The following is a 22,122-nucleotide window of genomic DNA, read 5'->3' as shown; positions in this document are numbered from 1 at the left end:
TGTTTCTGCTAATGAGCAAATAACATTTAAGGCAGATGGTGTTTACACCCAGGTGTGTCTAATCTGTGTGTGTGTGTGTCTAATCTCTGTGTGTGTGTGTGTGTGTGTGTGTGTGTCTAATCTCTGTGTGTGTGTGTGTGTGTGTCTAATCTCTGTGTGTGTGTGTGTGTGTGCAGGTTCTGGCCAACCTGGTGATGGAGCAGCTGCTGCCGTCTCTGGAGAAAGACATGCTGCCTCGCCTCAAAGCCAAGAAGACGGAGAGGAAGAGGGTTTGGTTCGCTGTGAGTGTTTCAGAGACGTGATGCTCTTCTTCTTCTTCCCTCCTCTTCTTCTTCCCTCCTCTTCTTCTTCTTCTTCATCCTCCTCTCTCCTCCTCTTGATAATATAACATCTTCTCTGCTCATGTTTGGATTCTTGAATGCTTAAAGAGTTTGTTCTGAGCTGTTCTTTATGTTATATGAATAAATATTATATTATATTATAAATATATTACAGGGCAGCATGGTGGTGCTGTGGTTAGCACTGTTGCCTCACAGCAAGAAGGTCCAGGGTTCGAATCCCGGTTTGAACTCGGGGTCTTTCTGTGTGGAGTTTGCATATTCTCTCCGGCTTCCTCCCACAATCCAAAGACATGCACATTAGGTTAACTGGTAACTGTAAATTGTCTGTAGGTGTGAGTGTGAGTGGTTGTCCGTCTCTGTATGTGGCCCTGTGATTGGCTGGCGACCAGTCCAGGGTGACCCCGCCTCTCGCCCAATGTCAGCTGGGATAGGCTCCAGCTCCAGCAAATATATTATATTATAAATATATTATATTATAAATATATTATATTATAAATATATTATATCCTCACAGATTTTATTCTTTGTGTTTTCAGGGTTGTTTTGTTTCAGCAGGTTTTCTGGTTTCAGTTTGTTTTTATTGTTTAAAAATCTTTAAAAAATTGTTTAGTTTCAGTCTTAATTCTAGTTTTTGTTCTATTTTTATAATGGGGGGGTAGGTTGGTTTGTCAGGGGCAGATTTAGAGAGTTTAGAATTAATATTACAGAACAAACAACTATTTTTCTCAAATCTTTATTGAAAAACATTCAAATAAACATAAACATAAACTCTCTCCTCCTCTCTCCCTGAACCAGGACATGATGTGTTCTAATAATAATAATTATAATAATAATAATAATAAACTTATTTATTAAACACTTTTCTTGACAGCATCACAAAAGTGGATTAAATTAAAACCAAACCAGACAAAATGGTTAAAATGAGTTAAACCAAATAAAAAGAAGTGATCAATAATCCTGTGGCTGTGAACCTGAATCTCCTCTGTCACTGTGTCTGTGCTGCAGACGGTGGAGGCGGCGTACGTCCTGGTGCAGGAGCACCTGCTGCAGGGACTCACGGCGCTGAAGGACGAGTGTCGAGCGTCCGTGCGGCAGCAGGAGGTGCTGATCCACTCCGACATGGACCAGATCCTCGGCTCCAGGCGGCAGCTGGAGGACCGAGTCCGAGGTGCCGCTTTCACTCTTCTCCTTCGGCCTCGCGTGAGAAGCTTCTTTTCCCGACTTTAAATCTTCTTCTTTATTCCCTCCTGCAGCCAAAGTGTCGGAGCCGGCGGAGAAGCTGTGCTCCGAGTCGGTGCAGCCGTACCTGGGCTCGGTGCTGGAGGAGCTGATGGAGCCCATCAGCTCCGGCTTCCAGGAGGGACGGCAGCTGAGCGAGAGGACCATGGACCAGGTGTGTCAGGACGTCCTGCTGCAGGGGAACAACGAGCAGCTGAAGAAGGTTTGTAGATCAAATCGTCTCCTAAACGTGATCCGGGAGATCACCTCAGTATGGAGGATCCCTGCAGAGACGGACCTGGAAGATCCTTTTCCTCCTCTGTTGTCATGAGGGATCAATTACTTTGTCACTTTTACTAAATGTGGTGACTTCCTGGTCAAGTGACGTGTTCAGTCAAACATTTTATATTTCTAGTAAAACTAAAATAAAGTAACTGGAATGAAACAGGTTATTAATACTAGTTTATCCTCCTCCTCCTTCCTCTCTCTCTCTTCCTCCTCCTCCTCCTTCCTCTCTCTCTCTCTCTTCCTCCTCCTCCTCCTCCTCCTCCTCCTCCTCCTCCTCCTCCTCCTCCTCCTCCTCCTCCTCCTCCTTCCTCTCTCTCTCTTCTCCTCCCTCCCCCCCTCCCCTCCAGGCTCTCGCTGACATGGCGCGGCCCAACCTGCTGAGCTGCTACCAGAACATCGGCTCCTTGCAGGAGAAGCTGCAACACCTGCAGGACAGATTTGGTTTCTCCCACATCACAGGTGTGATCCACAGCGCTCAGATCGACCTGCAGCAGGTACACACAGACACACACACACACACACACACAGAGACACACACACACACACACACACAGAGACACACACACACACACACACACACACACACACACACACACAGAGACACACACACACACACACACACACAGAGACACACACACACACACAGACACACACACACACACACACACACACACAGACACACACACACACACACAGACACAGACACAGACACACACACACACACACACACACACACACACACACACACACACACACACACACACACAGACACACACACACACAGACAAACACACACACACACAGACAAACACACAGACACACACACACACAGACACAGACACAGACACACACAGACAAACACACACACACACAGACACACACACACACACACACAGACACACACACACACAGACACAGACACACACACACACACAGACACACACACACACACACACACACACACACACACACACACAGGGGGATCTTTCTGACTCATCTTATTTTATTAGCCAGTGTTTCTGACACACTTCTGACTGGAACCTGTCAGCTGACTCAGCAGCTCAGAGCTGAAACAGTGAACACACGATGGATCACACGTGGGAGGATTCACACTGATGGGATTTCCAGCTGCTTTTCTCCGCTCTGTGTTTGGGGCATTAAACAGCTGTCTGATCTCACCCTGTGTGTGTGTGTCTGTGTGTGTGTGTGTGTGTGTCTTCCAGCTGATTGAAAACACAGCGTACACATTCGAGCAGCTCCTGTACAAAGCCGTCCAGGACAACCCAGACAACGCCAGCTCCGCCATCGAAAAGGCCAAACACAGAGTGCTCAAGGTCAGATTTTAGAGACTTTAAAGAAGGTATTCCTGAACCTGGGTCCTCTGTGTCCACATCCTGGTGTGTGAGTGACTGGTAGGTAGTAAAAGTGTTGGAACTGGTCCAGTAGATCACCTCAGCCAGCAGACACCAAACGGGCTGCAATGGCTGCAACGTGATCCTTTGGGACAACTGCACCTGATCACAGTAGGTCCACTAAAAGAGCTTGTTTGATCCACTGACAGGCTCAGAGTGTTATTCTAAGTGTGTGACAGCATCATGGAAAGGATCCCTACAGAGAGAGACCTGGAAGATCCTTTTGGTTTAACCACAAACAGCACACACACCAGACTACATTCACTAAAACAGGGATTTTAGAGAACAGGACACAGGAGTTCGTTTTCTACAGCTGCCTCGACCAGTTAATTTGTTTGTGTTTTTGTGTGTATTATTATTATAATATTGTGTTGATCATAATTTAAACCACCAAAGTCACACACTAACACAAAGAGGGTTAGGTCACACAAAGTCCTGTGTTTTCTGACATAAAATCCCTGTTTTTGTGAATGTAGTCTGGTGTGTGTGCTGAGAGCGATATAACGGCTGTGAAAGGTTTTTTGGCAGAAATACTGTGAAGTACTTTCAACCGTGTCACATGCTAAAGGTCTGCACAGATAGTGTGACACCATCCTACTGTAAAAATGAGTTGTAATTAGAGTTTTAGTCACAGGTGAAGCAGGAACGCAGCTCCTCAATACCGGAGATATTTTCTACAGACCTGATCAATATTAAAAACACCCTCCCTCCCTACCTGAGAGAGATGATGGATGAGTTGTGTCTCCTCTGTGTGTCCCGCAGCAATATGATTATGACAGCAGCACGGTGAGGAAGAGGATCTCCAGGGAGGCGCTCGTCTCCATCACTCTGCCCTTCATCAAGAAGAGCCTGGCCCCCACCTGCAAAACTGTGAGCCTCACACACACACACACACACACACACACACACACACACACACACACACATACACATACACACACAGCAGTCATTTACACAAAGGTGCTAAAATCTCTCTGAACTGTTGCTAACATTCATTGAAAGAAGAGAAAATACAGATAAAGTATAAAACTAAAAACACACAAACTGTTCTGTGAGGTAAAATTATTGTTTTTGTCAGTGGAGTCTGGTGCGTTTGAAGAGAGCGACTTAAAATCTGTTTGTGGTTAAACAAACATGGTGGGAAGGACTAAGAACTGGAAATAATAATAACAGATAATCAGCTGAGAGCAAATGTGTTGAGACATTATGTTGTGCTCATGTTTATTCTTATTTTCATTTAGTTTTCTAAGTTTAGAGAAGCGTTAAAAGTCTAAAATGTTTGTCCGTCTGTCTGCAGGAGCTTCAGGGTCTGGAAACCTTCGTGGACGCCGACCACTCCAACTTCATCCACGTTGAGAACGTTTATGAGAGCATCCTCCTGCAGACGCTGGACAAGGAGGTCACCAAAGGTACGGCGGCGTTTATAACGAAACACGATGCCGATGAATGAGACGCTGTAGCTGCTCTAACCCGTCCCGTGTTCTCCTGCAGTGGTGAAGGAGGCGGCGAGCCTGAAGAAGTACAACCTGTTCACAGACAGCAGAGACCTGCTCAGCCAGTCCAGCCGCTCCAGCCTCTCCTCCCCGTCCGTCTCCACCCCCAGCAGCCCCGCCATGGCGCTCTCCTCCCCGTCCAAAACCTGCCACGAGCCGCAGCCCCCGTCTCCTCTCGCGCTCAACGGTCTGTCGTCGAGCCCCCAGAAGACGGGCCAGCAGGAGGGAGGGGACGGCGTGCTGCACGGCGTCATAGAGACGCCTCTGGGGAGAGTGGAACAAGTGGAGGCAGCTCAGAGTGTCGTCGCCGTCAGTCAGGAGGCGGAGGTAGAGGTACATGCGGTGGAGGAGGTACAGGAGGAGGTACAGGCGGTGGAGGAGGTACAGGAGGAGGTAGAGGTACAGGCGGTGGAGGAGGTACAGGAGGAGGTACAGGCGGTGGAGGAGGTAAAGGTGGTGGAGGAGGTAAAGGTGGTGGAGGAGGCACCCAAAGCAGAAGATGACGCCCAAACCGTGGCGGCAGAAGCAGGCGCCCCTGTTGCCCCGGAGACCCCTGCTTTAGAGGATACGACCAATGAGAGCGAGACGCAGGAAGTGAACACAGAGAGAGAGACTGACGTCCAGGAGGAGGTGAAGTCTGACGGAGCAGAAGAAGCCCAGACGGTGGCTGAGCCTCAGACGCAGAGCGCCGACGCTCCAGAAGAGGCAGGAATCACTTTGTCAGAGATCCCCGCTGAGGTGGAACGTTTCCAGGCAGCAGCAGAAGTAGAAGCTCCTGATCCTACAAATGGTCCCACACACTCTTCAGCAGAAGCTTCACAAACTGTAGCCGCCAGCGAGGAAGAGACACTCTGTGGAAGTTCAGAAATCAAGTTAGAGGCTCCCTCTGGTGGTGAAACGCCGGCAGTCACACCTGCAGACGTCAACCTGCACCTGGAGACAGAGGAAGCAGAACCGGTCGCCGTCTCAGACCCACGACCTCCGGACACGTCGACGGGAAGCGAGTCGGCTCCGTCGGGTGTGGAGTCGTCAGAGGAAGTCAGAGCAACGCAGAGCAGCGAGGACGACGTCTCTACGACCTCAGACGTCCTGGACGACGGCCTCAGCGGGTCCCCCGAGAGCTCGGATGACGCCGCCGAGCCGATGCAGACCACGAGCGACGAGCCGTCCCCACAGGCCGAGACACGAGCTGTGAGCGCAGGCGGCGAGGTGGAGGCAGGTGCGAGCGTGAGCGTGGAGGAGCCCGCCATAGAGGAGACCCCCTCCAGCCCTGAAGCCCCGCCCCTGGACAGCATCAAGGAGATCCGGGACCTGGTGGTGGAGGTGTTCGAGGTGGAGGAGATGGTGCAGCGTTACCCCAAAGAGGAGTGAAGCGGCACCGTGAGGATGTTCTCCTGCGGGGCGTTAACAGGAGCTTTGGACAAGAAGCGCCTGCAGCCGACCTCAGAGCAGGAACAGGAACAGGAGGCGAAACATTTTCACTAAAGCTTCCATGAACTTTTTTAAAACACACATATGCATGAAAAGATGGTAAATTATTTATACAAATCATATCCACAAATCATTACATCAGCTGTGTCGGGTTTATGAAGCCAACTGGTCTGTTTCACTCACAGGAAACCTCCTTCAAAATGATTTTACCGCCAAATTACTTCAGAAAAACTTCAGATTTAGAGCTATTTTATTACACGTTAGAGGAGAGTGAAGGATTATCACTGTGGTAGATTAGGAATCCATCCTTTTTTCTTTCTTCCTGAGAGAAAGAGAAGATCTTCACCAGCAGCACTACGGAGCAGATCTTTGTTTGTCTTGTGAACGTTGATGCACATTCCTGTTGTTTTACACCTCTCCTCTGGACAAAACCACCCTTAGCTAGAAAATGTGAATACAAACAACGCAGGTTTAGACCTCAGAGGCAGACAAAGTGTTCAGATGAGAACCACAGTGTTGACTAGCTAGCAGTCCTCCTCCTCTCTGCCTTTGTTGGCACGTCGCTGTGTTTCGTGGCACCTGTTGCTCAGTGGCTGGAAGCAGGGGAAAGAAACAGTCCGACAGTCAGAAATAAACCTGCCAACACCTCAAAATCTCATTAATTCACTTGTTCTACTCTGATTACAAATAGATGTAAAGAGGAAGTTATGTGTTGGAACTATTTCTTGGCAAACAATTTATATTAGTGATGGAAGAAGTATTAAGAATTAAAGTAAAAGTAGAAATACCACAGGATAAAATACTATTTATCTATCTATAGATAGCTCAAAGTGTTCTATTTATCATGAGCATTATATTTTACTGGGATATTAATGATGCAGCATGTTGTCACTCTGTTACAAAGCATCAGTTTTTATAAACTAATCACGTTTTACAAGTAAAATCCTTCTCTGAAAACAAACTATTTTCTTATAGTTACTAAATACTTCAGTACAATAACGTGAGTAAATGTACTCAGTAGTTACTTTCCACTCGGTCCAGCATATAAACCGCACCTGAAACCACTAACGAAGAAGAAGAAAACAAATTCCGAACACGTTCAGAGGTGTTGACGTGGACAGAGCAAGGCTAGCACTTTCCCCCTGCTTCCAGTCTTTATGCTAAGCTAGGCTAACCGCAGCCAGCACTGAGCACACAGACGTGAGATCCACCTGAACTCCTGTTGCTCCCAGAAAAAGTTAAAAAAAAGAAAAAGTAACCCCCTCCCCTCCTCACCAAAATGTTGAACTACAGATATTTTAATATATTGAGACCACATGCACGGATCAGCACCACTAATTCACTTTTTTCTCCTCAATGTGATTATTCTTTGACCTACTGAAGGATTTGTGTTGAACTCACAAGGAAACTGAAGAAGTAGCTCATCAAAGTGCCTTTACAGAACCTCCACGTGCCTTAGGTCACATGACGGCGGGAACCAGCCTCTGTCCTGTGGATGCGGTTGCCGTGGAGACGGGTCTGAGCCTGTGCATCGACTCCGCCGAGTGCCTTTTGTTTTTAACCTGTTTTAGAGCATCTCACACAGACAGTTTACAGGGAGGAACATGTGACCAGGAAGTGTCCACCAGATGAACGTTGCTTCATGGAAACATTGTGTGGAAATATCAATAATAAAATAAGTCTATAAAACAAACATGCCCTCAAACTATTTCTGCTCCACGCTCTGGTTTCAATGCTGGGAAAAAAACATAAACAATAAATAGTTTTATTTGCCAGTAAAACAAATCCAGCATGATGCTTTAATTATTTATTTATGGTCCACAACATTTTTTTTTTAACCAATCACAGACGCACTGTACTGAGAACCTGCAGGTCATCCAACATCTGAGACGGATTAAATGCTAAATACAGTTTGACTACAATAATATTCCTTCCATTTATTTGATAAATCGCACCACAGAAAGAGAAAAAGCAGTTGAATAGCGCTCCAGGCACGTCAAGGACAAGACTTCATAAAAAAAACAAAACAAGAAAAAGCAGCAGATTCTTTCACATTTTGTTCAAATTTAAAAACACATTTGTCAAGATAACACGATAAAAGCCATTAACATTTGTTCTTAAATTACATTCACAGAAATAAAGATAAGTCACATCCTAATGCTGATTTTATACAGTCGCCTGCAGTGCTGCCAGTGAGTGTGTGTGTGTGTGTGTGTGTGTGTGTGTGTGTGTGTGTGTGTGTGTGTGTGTGTGTGTGAAGGCAAAACAAGGAAATAATGGTCACTCTTTATTTTACGGCTCGTAATTTTCTTAACAAACTGTAATGTGTCATTTGGTTCTTATTAAAAGGGAAATTAAAAGCCATCCTGGCGCAGTTACACAAGTTTTCTTTCAAAGAAAAGCTCAATTTCTGCCAAAATAAATGTCTCTTTCTGGAAACTGTATTATTCACATGCAGTATATTCAGTTTTTAATGCTTCAGCTGATCTGCTGTGAACTGACTGACGACTTAATTGGCGTTAATTGAATTTAAAGTCTAACAGCTGAACATCTTCTACAGTATTTTCCCCAGAATATGAACCAAATTATGAGTTACTCCGTAGTTATTTTCAACAAAAGTCCTTGGAAATATTGATAAAAAAAAAGACCCGTGACATAAAAAGGTACCAAAATATCTGATGTGACGACATGTTGCTTGATGCACAACCAACCTGTGGGTAGGAGCCCCCCCCCAGGGTGAATCTGAGAGGTGGACAAGCTGATTAAAGGGATAAGATTTTTCCACCTCTTCAACAATCTGAGAAAAGAAAAAAACAACAACAATGACTTGTGACACCCGGCTGGTTTACAGAAGCCTTCAAGACTCTATTTGCTCACATCCTGGTGTGTGAGTGACTGGTAGGTAGTAAAAGTGTTGGAACTGGTCCAGTAGATCACCTCAGCCAGCAGCCACCAAACGGGCTGCAATGGCTGCAACGTGATCCTTTGGGACAACTGCACCTGATCACAGTAGGTCCACTAAAAGAGCTTGTTTGATCCACTGACAGGCTCAGAGTGTTATTCTAAGTGTGTGACAGCATCATGGAAAGGATCCCTACAGAGAGAGACCTGGAAGATCCTTTTGGTTTAACCACAAACAGCACACACACCAGACTACATTCACTAAAACAGGGATTTTAGCTCACAGGACACAGGAGCTGCTGCTCTAGTTTCTGTGACTTTGGTGTTTTAACACATTAATTCAGATCTAAATTGATGTGTTAAAACACAAAAATGACTCAATAACTTAAAAAAAACTAACCAGTTGATGAAACTGTAGACCAGCAGCTACCATGAGCTGAGAGGTAAAATGACCATTTTTGTGAATGGAGTCTGGTGTGTTTGAAGAAAGCAATTTAACAGCTGAACCAATTCCAAAACTTTTTGTACCCACTAGTCATTTAGAATCATAGGACCCAGGTTTAAACATACCTGAGGTATCTTTAAAAGATTTAGCATTTTTAAAAAAGGAAAAAATTACTTTTAGACTTTTCCCTGAATGAGTGTCAGTATATTCAAATAAGACACATCACAGCGCTGACAGATGCAAAAAAAAAAAACAAAAAACAAAAAACAAAAAACACGTGTTCATACCATTGCTCCAACATCTTGAGGCAGCTGGGGGGGGGGGCTCCAGCTTTACCGAGACGAGGTGGTGTAGTTGTAGAAAAACTGCTCATCTGGACGGAAGCCGTAGGCGCTGACGGGCCGATCTGCTGGGACGAACTGCTCCGACACACTGATGGGACAGAAGGAGGGAGAGATGGGGAAAAGAAATGAATATAATCTGACACAATACAAAGAAAGAGATGTGGAGGAGGCAGATGAACCCTTTTAATTACTCTGGGAGGCTTTAATTGGGTGGAATGACCGGATGTCCGCTTACTTTTGGCCACGTCTAGTTAATCTGCAGTGATGGGACAATAATAAGTTTACAGACGTGTCTTTAAAGGCATCAGAGCAGAGAAATGATCTGGTAAAACCTCTTTCTAGTCCACAAAAACCACCTTTATAACCACATCTGTTGTTTTACTACATTTAAACAAGACAAAACATCAGAAAAATATCTTTTATTTTAACGTGAGGGATCGATAACGGTGTTACTGATCTACACACTTTCATCTGCTTCACAACAACAACACTTCCTGGTTTCTAAGTCACATGTGACTGTGCTAACCAATCAGAGACCAGAGTGACTCAGACTGAGGTAAATAACATTTTAAAGTTTTAAAGACGCTGATGTAAATATTAAAACACGTAAATATGCAAACTATAGCCGTTTAAATGTTGTAAATACATATATCTTTGCAAAATAGCACAAATATATGAATTAAAGTTACCTTCTGAGTTACTTTTCTGCTCTTTATTAATGAATTTAAACAACTTGGCACCATTTTATCTGAGATTTAAACACAAAAATAGACCTAGAAAGTTCACAAGAGAATAAATACTGCTGAATATAACGCAAACTGTCGAGTTATCTTCCAAATACGTGCAGCTTGATTCGACCAAACAGCTTTTCCTTCTTTCTCCCTTTTATTTTCCAACGTTCAGCAGATTAGTTCATTAGCAAAACAAACTATATAAAGTAAATAAACTAGTGCAAATAAATGTAAATAACAGAAAATATGCAGATTTTCCAAAAGCATTTAAAAATCAACAATATTTATACTTTATTGCATCTTAATCTAACATATTGTTATATTTATGTGTTTATTTAAAGTCATTTAACTATGCAGAGCTACTAATCAACCGTTCTAAGACCAAATTGTGGTCGTGCTGCTTCAATTTAGTAATTTCACACACGTCGTCTCAATCAATGAAATAAACGTGATAAATGTGATCTTTTCTCTTTGTTCTTGTCTGGTTTTCTCTCGTCTGTGTTTGGATCTCTGCGTACGAACGTGTGCAGAATAAAGAAAGTGGAAACACAAAAACTACGAGCGGTCAGATGTTCTCATCTCCCAGCGAGGTCGACTAGTCTACTTTCCTCCAACCTTAATAGTCCAGCACCAAACCAGCAGGTGGAGCTCTGACACCAGGCATGTCTCTGGAAACCCCCTCACCTGAGGGCTGGACCACTCACCCACTCATGGTGCTGGATGGAGGAATAAAGAATAAAAACCCCATGAAAAGTTAATGTAATATTCATCGGTGCAGGTGTCGGACGTCCACAGTGTGTGAGTTACAGGCTGCTCATGGCTGGAGGGGTAAACAGCAGAGCGGCCAAGCCATAAAAACCGGAGTGATGTCAAAACACAGCGGCGTGACGAGGGCGGGGGGCTGACGGCCAGATCTGGACAACCCGGCCGTCCTCCGCCCGGCAACAGGGGCCCGACGAGGGAGGGAGGCCTGTATCTGCACCGTATAAATCAGTTGCTATGGAGATGTGGATGCGGAGGACGGGGCCTGATTTCACATCTTCTGACCAGCTGCTGGGGTCACGGTGCCGGTGCCGGGCCGGGAGATGGACAAAGTGGGGTGTGATGGACGACGCCACATCTCACACGTGTCCCTCCCTTTCTCTCTCTCTCTCTCTCTCTCTCTCTCTCTCCCTCTCCCTCTCTCTCTCTCCGGCCCTCTAAAATACGAGCTGTTTGCTTTGCCCCTGCAAGCGCCTATAATGACGTGTTGTTTTTAGCCAAATCACTTCCAGCGATCAGTTATACAGCTTACAGCATAACCCCACTCCTCCTCCTCCTCCTCCTCCTCTTCCTCCTCCTCTCTGTTTTGCCTTTACCCCCCTCCCTCCCTGGGCAGAAATATGTCTTTTTCCTCTCTGCACGCTACGGCTGTCAGGGGGGATTTGAGAGCCGAGCTAAAGGAGGAACAGTGGAGCTCTGAGTCTGGACGTCCTGCACGAGTCCTGATCTTCAGCCACAAACTCTGATGGTGCAAAATAACATTTAACTCGACTTTGAATGTGTTATTATTATATTACTGACAACAAATATATGGGTTTTTGTATGTAAAGTGTCAAAGAATAAGGTCGAATGTATATAGATTTCCTCTTGTGTGTGTGAACTGTACAGCTGTTGTTGATATTTATCTCCCTTTCTTTTTCCATGTATTCATCTAGTTTTAGTCTTTTAAACAACACTGAAAGAGAGAACTTGTTTTTCTCTGCGTTCACGGCAACAAAAGGGTCGAACTGAACTGAATTTGTAGTCGACAGGTTTTATTTTAATGTTTTAAAAAAAGGAATAAAGAGCTAAATACTGCAATAATCAAAGAGAAAGAATTAGAGATTAAAAACGAGGCTGAAAACATCATTTTCTGTAACTTAAGTGTGTTTTTTCCAGCCTCCCCGTCCTGTTAATCATCTCGTTGGTCCTTTCCTGACGCCTGAGCGGGAACCTCTGGAGTAATCGACAAACGAGTCGTCTGATTGGCTAAAAGTGAGTCCGACAATGCAAAACATTCAACTGAACCAGGAAGTTTGACTTTAACAAGTCAAATGAGCTTCATGAATTAAAAACAGGAAGCCGACCTCACTGCAGCCACACATTAGTATTATATTATAATAATAATAATAATAAACAGTATATTGGAATTAAACTTAAAATGAATGAATCTGAATGTTAATGCTCATATTATCACATTGTGTCTTTGATGATATTATAATATTGGAAATGACTGGTGATATTTGCACATTATTCTTTATTTATTAATGGTTTTCTGATAATGAAATTTGAATTTTAGTTAATTCAACTTTAACTTGCAAACAGAAGACAAGTACACAAGTACTTCCTACATTTATTTAAAAGCTTTAGTTAGTCTGCAGATTCAGATTAATCCTATAAAACATCACGTACGATGTCTTATTATAAGTTGAGATGAAGCTACAGTTGTTTTTTTTTAAGTGAAACTGATTTGTTTGTGTTCTCTGTCTGATGGTTTTTATCTTTATCTGTAATTTAAACTGTGACGTCTCTGCCAGGTTAAATAAAGAATTAAAGAATAAATAAATCACAATATATAAATGAGCTCCAGCTGCAACGTTAAAGCAATTAACTCATGAATGGATCAATACAATGACCCGTTTTCATCCATCAGCTCTGGTGAAATCAAACATAATAAAAAGTCAGTGTCAGAAAAACATATTATTATTATTATATATCATCATTATTATAATAACTTTTCCTGAACTCTGTCAGTCTGACTCCAGGTGACTCTAGAAGCTCGATTTATCATCAATTTCGACAAATATTTTCACTTTTTTAAGTTTTGTTGTTTATTGTTTTTGTGATTTGTGAAATGTGCAGCATCAATATTTCTGATCATCTCTTCATCAGTCAGTATTTCAGCCAGTTGTTCACATACTTTTTTTTATATTTCCCCGTTTATATTGTTCCTATTTGTATTCTTCCTCTTGTTTGCCTACTAGTTTTTATTATTATCTATTGTTTTATTGATGCTCTACTTTTGCTGCTGGAACTCTGTAAATCTCTCTGCCGTGGGACTAATAAATGAATATCTTGTGTTATTTCTCGTATGTTCTTATGTAAAACAGACAACAAGCAATAGAGCTAAACTGAAGTCCTAAACCTGCACCAACAATTTACCAAAAAGGGAATCAAGTCTCACTGAAAACGAACACCGATCGATCAGGTAACAGAGCTGGTGGTTATTATGCAGCATTAAATATTGATTTCAAAATAATTCTGCTGCTTTAAAATTAAAATTTTATTGCTTCCAACGGCCTCTTATACTGAAATAACGGACCGTAATGAACCAGAATCATGTAATAAAATGATAATAAGTGATTTTAAGTGAAATTTACAAAGACTCTGTCAACTGTCAACTGAAAAAGCGTCATTAGAAACTCGGTTCTGAGTATTTTGGAAGCAGAAATGACGCCTGACGCAGCTGCTGTCATACGTCTCATTATGAAACATGTAAGTCAGTGTGAGCCGTGACACGCCGACGGAGACAAGGGCACCAGTGTTCCCACTACTGCCAGTTTGGCCCCAGAGGAGCGGCCGCAGGAGGCTGCAGGAGGCGGCAGGCTGAGCGGGGCGGCGGGACGCGTCCCATCCTGCAGAGAACATTCCTCGGAGGTGAACAGGAAAGGGAATCAGGCCTTGTTCCTTCTTTGGCGTGACCCTGGGTCCGTCTCTTCCAGGGCCCCCAGCCGGCCCCCGCTTTGATCTCCCGGCGCTGTCACTGCTCAGGTTACAGCTAACCAACACGCCGGCCCCAGTAAAGAACCAGGTCTCGCCCCCGCTGATCCCCACGTCTCACCTGATTGTGACGGCGTTCTGCTTTTTCTTCTCTTCCTTTATTTTCTACCTCACGTCACCCCCCCAGCGCCCAGTCACATCCTGACAGCCCCTCAAAGCGCTCATTGATTCCCCCCGTTGGCGTGTTCACAGTCCTCCACTCACACGCCGTCCGTCCATCACGCCTATTTCTATTGGACCCCCGTCTAAACCCGACTGGAGCACTATTAAACACCTCGGTCCTGCTCCACATCCTTCGCTGTGAGGACTGAGCGTGCATTCATGTGGAGTCGGAATCGTCGGGAAAACGAGCTTCCAACTGGGAAAAGTCACGTGAAGATCCCCTCAAGTTGACAACAACAGCAGCTCGGTGAACGTTTTGGGACACGACTTGCCGACTCTGACGTCATAGCGGGCATGCAGACACACGGTGGATGCAGTATTAGGCTGTAAATGTTAGTTGAAGTGCACCTACAGTGACCTGGATTAATATTTTAGTGGTTTTGGGGAATCACTTTGCTAAATTGAATAAAAATTTAATTAAAGTTTCAAACACCTCTGAGCAATAAAATACAAAATCTCCTCTTTGTAGCATCAGTGTTGTTTCTATTAGCTGAACTTTCTGGTCAGAAATTACTAATTTGTCTTCATGTATTCGTTCAAACTTAATCCTGGGTCCTATTTTAAAATCTTTTATAACATATTTTGGGCTCGAAGCGACTTGTCGATGAATGGCTGCAACGTGATCCTTTGGGACAACTGCACCTGATCACAGTAGGTCCACTAAAAGAGCTTGTTATTCTAAGTGTGTGACTGCATCATGGAAATTGTACAAATATCTTAAAACAACTTAAAACCAAAATCACAGAAACTAGACCAGCAACCCCTTTGTCCTGTGAGATAAAATTGCCGTTTTTGTCAATGGAGTCTGGTGTGTTTGTGGTTAAACAAAAATGATCTTCCAGGTCTGTCTCTGTAGTAATTTTACCTCCCAGAAAAAGACTTTGTGCCACACAGTAACACAAACAAACTGACCAATCAAAGCAGCAGCAGACCAGCAGCTCCTGTGTTCTGCAAGGTAAAATTACTGTTTTTCTCAATGGAGTCTGGTGGCTTTGAAGACAGCGATGTCTTGGATGTGTTGGATCCGAAAAGCCACACAATAACACAAATTAATGAGCAATTTTGTTGAAAAATAATCTGTTTTGCAATCTGGTTATAAAGTTATCCTTTAATTTTATTGCTCTCTTTGGACTCTTCACATATCAGATCAATACGACGATACTGTTTCGGTCAGTGTCACTGGTCAGGCTCTACTATTTTATATATTTGGTATGGAGGCTCATTCTGGGCTCCATTCACACCATGTTTCACACATAGTTTAAAATAAGCAGTGGAGCTGGCTTTGATTATTATGTTAACCTGGATCACTCAGAGTACAGCGGCCAAATTAAAACAGTCTCACAGACGCCAATTCCCCCGGCGCTCTCGTATATTCAGAAGGTATCGGTTACAAAGCTGAGAGAGAGAGAGAGAGAGAGAGAGAGGGAGGGCAAAAACAGACAATAAAGAAATGAGTGAGGGGAACACAGATCGGGGTTTCTCTGGGTCGGTGTCGACTCAGCCAGTCACAGTCAGCCTCTCAACGGCGGCCAAACTAAACATTCCCGCCAGCGAGAGGGAGGGAGAAAGAAAAAATAAAAAATAAAAATCCGTCGACACGAGCTTTATCGCACGGAAAGAGAAGTTTGATAATAAATAAGACAAATTGCTCCCAATAAACTCTCTATTTCCTCGACTATTCATCATCTCAGCGGCGTATCGAATTAGCTGCTGCTTGAAATTGCGGCAAAAGAAAAAAAAAAAAAAAAAGGATTCAGAAGAAACTCAAGTCCATCTTGGTGATAACAGGATTGATTTTTTAATTCCCAGGCTTCAGCTTCATGTTTCGCTGTGGAATGTCAGCGCCGTATTGGGACTGAAGCAGTTGATGTATTGGACAGAGAGAGAGAGAGAGAGAGAGAGAAACAAGGACGTGGAGACAGAGAGACAGCCGGAGAGTGTTTGTTCTCAAAGCTGGAGTATTGCTGTTGAGGGTGGAGCGATGCCTTCAGGGACTGGCGAGGCCTGTTGACTCAGGCCGGGCCTGGTTCAATAACACAGATCAGCGAATAGTGATTCAGAATAACAGTAGGAGAGGAGAGGTGGACGACACACACGGAGCTGAGGGTAAACACTCACAGTTTAGTGTTTCCTCTCTGACACGGCCGGCGTTTCTGGACAAAGACAACCTGCCCTGCTGACAGCCGGCAAAACACACTCACAACCACTTGTTTTTGTGTGTGTGTGTGTGTGTGTGTGTGTGTGTGTGTGTGTGAGAGGGCAGCGTTGGCTCGGATCTGCATCCAGTCCCACGTTCCAAAGCTAACTTAAAAATGTCTCCACGTTTCATTAGCAAAGAGCAACAAACAAAACATTCAGGGTTCCTTTTTACCCGGCGCTGACCGCTGCCAGAACAACAACGGCAGAATGAAACTCATCTGTTGTCTGGTTTATGTGCTCTGGAGGTCTGAGGTCCGGCCGAACCCGTTACCACTCCGGTGCAGGGGCAGAACCCTCTGGTTTGTTTGTTTGGGTGACGCTGAGGCAGATACGGTGATCGTGCGAACGCTGCTGGGGGAGGAGGGGAGCTGTTTTGGTGAAACACTTGCAGGTGGGGAGGCGAGCCCCAGCGTCGACTCTGTGATCCGACTTTTACTGATAAAGAAGACAAACAGAACCACCAGATCTCTTCTCACGTTATATTTCAGCTCAGCAGACTCGTCTAACGGCCGCCTGTCGCTCTGCAGAACTTTATTAAACTGATATCACAGAAGCTCGTGTGAAGCCGTCGGCCAAAAACAACTCATGAACGCACCGTGGAAAAACCCAAACTTTATCTCGCTAAACCAGACGTCTCAAACTCAACAGCACTCCCACCTCTCATACTACAAATCCCACAATGCACTGACCCTCAGATTCTGAGATTCTCCTTTTCTCCTGAACATCTTTCAGTAAATGTGTCCGTTTAGATTTTGCTCCCTTTATGACGTCATAAGGGGGCTCTGCTGATCATGTGACCTCCGGCGGCCCTTCAGCAGGCCGCCCTGACAACCTCCTAAATCCACCTCGCTGTCCGCCGTTGTTGTTGTTTTTCCCTCACTAACGTCGGCTTCTGGGAACACGAAGACGTGGAAGGTGAGAGCGAAGCAGCAGATTGTGTCAAATACAAATATGAACTTAAAAAAGACAAACAGAACTTGATAATGTTCTCAAAAGGTCTCATTTTCATCGCTAAAAGTTGCTGTATATTCATTTTTATTATTAATTTGTATTTTATTTACTCCTTTTTTATATTATAATTATTATCATTTACTTATTTAATTTTTAATGATCTTTTTTTTTACATATTTATCTATTTTTTTATTAGAATTATTATTATAATTTACTTATTTAATTTTTGATTATATATATATATATATATATATATATATATTTACATATTTATCTATTTTATTATTATAATTATTATTATAATTTACTTATTTAATTTTTAATTATATATATATTTTTTACATATTTATTTATTTTTTAGCTTATTTTAAGAAATATTTGATAAACATCATGATCCATGACGGTGCAATGTGTTTATATGTATGTATTATGTTATAAGAAATTACAAAACACCTGATAATAAAGATATTTTGGAAAAAATACAGATGGAGGAAGAGGAAGAGGTGTTAAAACACACGACACGCATCTATCTGAACTTAACTTTCTGAAAATTAAATACGGGCATCACTTGTTTGGCCGCCTCCATGATTCAGCAGATGGCTTTGATGGTAGTTTAATTCATTCTAAAAATCACGTGGCTCTGGTGCAGGTTCAGGTGAAAACAGATCTCCATACCTGCTCATGTATCCGGTCTGACCCAGTTCTCCGTTCTGGAAGTCCGTGTAGAACTCGGGACTGATGGCTCCGTCCGCTGAGATGATCCCATCTGGATGAAACATTACAAACACAGGTTAATATACACATAGAGGTTAAACAAACTGGATACTCTACGTTAACAACTCAGCGCTGATATCAGGGCTGCAACGTAATCCTTTGGGGCAACTGGAAGATCCTTTTGGTTTAACCACAAACAGCCGTTATATCGCTCTCTGCACACACACCAGACTACATTCACTAAAACAGGGATTTTAGAGAACAGAGCACAGGAGGAGGCAGTGGCAGACCAGCAACTCCCTTCTGGTGCTAAGCAAAGTTACTGTTTTTGTGGATGTAGTCTGGTGTGTTTGCACTATATCTATCTATCTTTCTTCAAAACCACCAGACTCCATTGACAAAGATAGTAATTTTACCTCACAGAACAAATGAGTTTATTGTCTCCCACTGCCAGAATCAGTTAGTTAGCTTGTGTTATTGTGTTAAATAAATACTGTGTTGGAGCCAAACTGACCCTTTAAAACACCAACGTCACACAAAAACACAAACAAAAAGTCACACAAAGTCCAGTGTTCTGTGGGGTAAAATCCCTGTTTTAGTGAATGTAGTCTGGTGTGTGTGCTGTTTGTGGTTAAACCAAAAGGATCTTCCAGGTCTCTCTCTGTAGGGATCCTTTCCATGATGCTGTCACACACTTAGAATAACACTCTGAGCCTGTCAGTGGATCAAACAAGCTCTTTTAGTGGACCTACTGTGATCAGGTACAGTTGTCCCAAAGGATCACGTTGCAGCCATTGCAGCCCGTTTGGTGGCTGCTGGCTGAGGTGATCTACTGGACCAGTTCCAACACTTTTATTACATATCCTGGTGTCTAAATGACTGGTTGGTGCTAAGAGGCCCTAAGTTTAAAACTCCTGGAGTCCTCCTTTAAAGCCCTTCGTACCAGCGCTGTAGAACAGGTCAGGTCTTTCCAGGATGTCTCCGTCCCCGATGAAGGATTCTCCGTCCTCCCCGTACAGGAACGGCTCTCCGGCCTCGTCCATCAGACGGTTCTCCACCATCTCCAGCCACTGACCGTTGTACCAGCGGAACTTCTCGGTCTGGATCTTCTTTCCCCACTCCTCATCATACTCCTGCAGTCATGGAGAGGGTCGGGTGGAGGGAGGCAGAAAAACCAGACAGATTAGCCCACAAATCATTGTCAAAATGCACAGCAGGTAGGAGGAAAAGCTGCAGATTCATTTGTATTTAAGCTTTTAGTTCAGCAGTGGGCTCAGTTTATGACCCAATATCACTACTCTTATAAACGACTATGGTTTGACTTCTACAAGCTTTTAGCTGAGGTTTTATTGCCAAGTTGCATCTGATCAGTTATCAAATTATAACACCGAGTGCAGACAAGTTAACCAAACCAGGTGAAACAAAACCAAACTGCAGTCGAAACGAGACGCAAGACGAGTTTAGCTGAAGGATTCACAGCACGAAGAGCCTGACTTGGTATGTTGGTACGTAACATTAAATACAGAGAAGAAGAAGAATTAAAGAAGAAGAATTAAAAACAATTAATGCGACACACATATGTACAATTCAGAATAAGTAAATCAGTTTTTAAGTTTGTGTGGGACAGCCCGGCTTTTAACTGAACTTACTTTGGTTATTATTGATGTATTTTAGTCTTTTCTTTTTAAACATGCTATCTTTTATTTCTGGTTTTATCTCCTCTCCTTCATCATTTCATCTTAAATGATCTTTTATTTCCTACCTCTGGAGTTTCCTCACTGCAGATTTATGACATTAACAGCAGCGTTTCCTCAGTTTCCTCAGAGAGTTTTATTCATTACAAACTCATTTACTGCTTTATGTGTGAGCGCGGTTATCGTTTCATGCCGTAAAGCACTTTGTGAAACGTCTTGTGTGTTTGAAAAGTCCTTTACGCTACCAAATACTTATACACACACACACACACACACGTATACGCACACACACACACACACACACACACGAATTCTCTCCCTGACTCTTGCCTCCTTTTTTATTATTATTTATCTGGACTTCTATACACCTCTTATATATATATATATATATATATATATATATATATATATATATATTTTTTTTTTCCTATGATAGAGTTAAGTTATATCTGTCTTGTTGGGTTTCCTTTTTAATTTATTCTATTACTGTGCCTATCCTTGTACACGTATAGATACAGCTGTAAACAAAAAAAAATTGAAGAATTGTGAATATTAATGTATAAATTGTTGAATTTGAAATAGAAACTGCTCTGATTCACGCTGAGAGTGTGTGTGTGTGTGTGTGTGTGTGTGTGTGTGTGTGTGTGTGTGTGTGTGTGTGTGTGTGTGTGTGTGTGAAGAGAGGAAGTGTGTGTGCAGGTAGATGTATGCGTGTCCTCTTCCCCCACAGCTAATAAAAACCTCCGTCCTCCTGTCTGTCCGGAGGAGGACGACCACAGCGCTCTGTTTTCTTTTCCCTGCAGGGCCTGAAGGGGTGAGTCGGGAGAGAGGTGGTGGGTGAGTAGGGGGAGGGCGGGGGGGGATAAAGGCGGCCTTTGAGACTGCGACTCCCCCGGCCGAAAAGATTAATCATTCAGATGCAAAGCAGAGCCCCGCGGGCCTCGACAGCCACCCGAGGCCCCGGACTCAATCGGGCCTATTGACCGGCCGCCGCCCTCCGCCGCACGCCGACCATCACGGGCCGAAATGGCGTCATGAGTCGGCAATTAGGGTCTCGTATTAGTTTAATATGACTAATCAGTTATTAGCAGCTGAGCTCACGACAGGATGAGCTCATCGCAGCAGGGGGAGGAAGCGCACTGAAGTTTTGGGAGCTTTTCAACATATTCCTCAGGAAAATATGGCCGGGCTAAGAATATCACTGTGAATTAGGCCTCTGTCCCACTTGGAGCATCTACAAAGTTCCCTGTGAAGCCCTGTGTGTGTGTGTGTGTGTGTGTGTGTGTGTGTGTGTGTGTGTATCTCTCAGTGTGTGTGTGTGTCTCAGTGTGTGTGTTTGTACATGAGCAGGGCCACGATGATCAAAGGCGAACATTTCAGGACTGCACAGTTATGGCGTGTGCTGCCAAAAGGAGCCAAGTCATAAGGATTGTGTGTGTGTGTGTGTGTGTGTGTGTGTGTGTGTGTGTGTGTGTGTGTGTGTGTGTGTGTGTGTGTGTGTGTGTGTCCTCAGCTCTGCTTTCTCTCCCACCTCTGCTGTCCGGCCGCTGACACACTCCAGAGCCCGCCGGCCGCCTTTCATGTGGTTCACAGCTTAATAGGTCTCACTGATAATTTCAATGAAACACTTCCTCCTCCCCGCTACGCTGCCTGGTTATAATCTACCGCTAATTACGCTGATCTGAGGTCTGGCAGCGATCACGCACTGACTGGGAGCTGACCACACCTGTCAGTCACAAGGTGAGTCAGGAATTCATCGTTTAGCTAATCGCTGATGTCAAATTTGACTTGAGCAAACAGGAGAATACCGGAGACATAACCGGCCCTGCGAGCCGCTCTCACCTGTGGGATTGTGTTTTAATCATCTGAATGAAAATGTTTAAACGTCTTGACTTTTGTTTTACTTGTCTCACGTTGCAGCAGCATCACTTTCTCTTCACATCATTCCAGGAACAAGTAGCTTCGTGTCCAGGGCCGGACTGCCAACCGGACAAAGT

General features: G+C 43.9%; 2 protein-coding genes across 2 annotated transcripts in view; one reads left to right on the top strand and one right to left on the bottom strand.

Annotated features, from left to right (window-relative positions):
* The window catches only part of niban1a (niban apoptosis regulator 1a), a 34,278-nt gene extending 26,402 nt beyond the window's left edge, over nucleotides 1-7,876 (top strand). The window contains exons 7-15 of the mRNA XM_070832135.1: nucleotides 177-281; nucleotides 1,347-1,509; nucleotides 1,595-1,782; nucleotides 2,195-2,341; nucleotides 3,071-3,181; nucleotides 4,022-4,129; nucleotides 4,557-4,668; nucleotides 4,751-5,055; nucleotides 5,206-7,876. Of these exons, the coding sequence (XP_070688236.1) occupies nucleotides 177-281; nucleotides 1,347-1,509; nucleotides 1,595-1,782; nucleotides 2,195-2,341; nucleotides 3,071-3,181; nucleotides 4,022-4,129; nucleotides 4,557-4,668; nucleotides 4,751-5,055; nucleotides 5,206-6,123 (2,157 nt within the window). The 3' untranslated portion in view covers nucleotides 6,124-7,876. The remainder of the gene's footprint in view (nucleotides 1-176; nucleotides 282-1,346; nucleotides 1,510-1,594; nucleotides 1,783-2,194; nucleotides 2,342-3,070; nucleotides 3,182-4,021; nucleotides 4,130-4,556; nucleotides 4,669-4,750; nucleotides 5,056-5,205) is intronic.
* A 908-nt stretch (nucleotides 7,877-8,784) lies between these two features.
* Nucleotides 8,785-22,122, bottom strand: part of kifap3a (kinesin-associated protein 3a) — a 39,604-nt gene continuing 26,266 nt past the window's right edge. Inside the window, exons 18-21 of the mRNA XM_070831617.1 lie at nucleotides 19,375-19,564; nucleotides 18,393-18,483; nucleotides 9,817-9,961; nucleotides 8,785-8,980 (exon numbers count right to left, since the gene is read on the bottom strand). Coding sequence (XP_070687718.1) covers nucleotides 9,862-9,961; nucleotides 18,393-18,483; nucleotides 19,375-19,564 — 381 coding nt within the window. The 3' untranslated portion in view covers nucleotides 8,785-8,980; nucleotides 9,817-9,861. The remainder of the gene's footprint in view (nucleotides 8,981-9,816; nucleotides 9,962-18,392; nucleotides 18,484-19,374; nucleotides 19,565-22,122) is intronic.

The sequence above is a fragment of the Pempheris klunzingeri genome, chromosome 6, assembly GCF_042242105.1.
Source record: "Pempheris klunzingeri isolate RE-2024b chromosome 6, fPemKlu1.hap1, whole genome shotgun sequence".
Lineage (NCBI taxonomy): Eukaryota > Metazoa > Chordata > Actinopteri > Acropomatiformes > Pempheridae > Pempheris > Pempheris klunzingeri.
The sequence above is the reverse complement of the archived record's forward strand: the minus strand, read 5'-3'. Positions and strand labels throughout refer to the sequence as shown.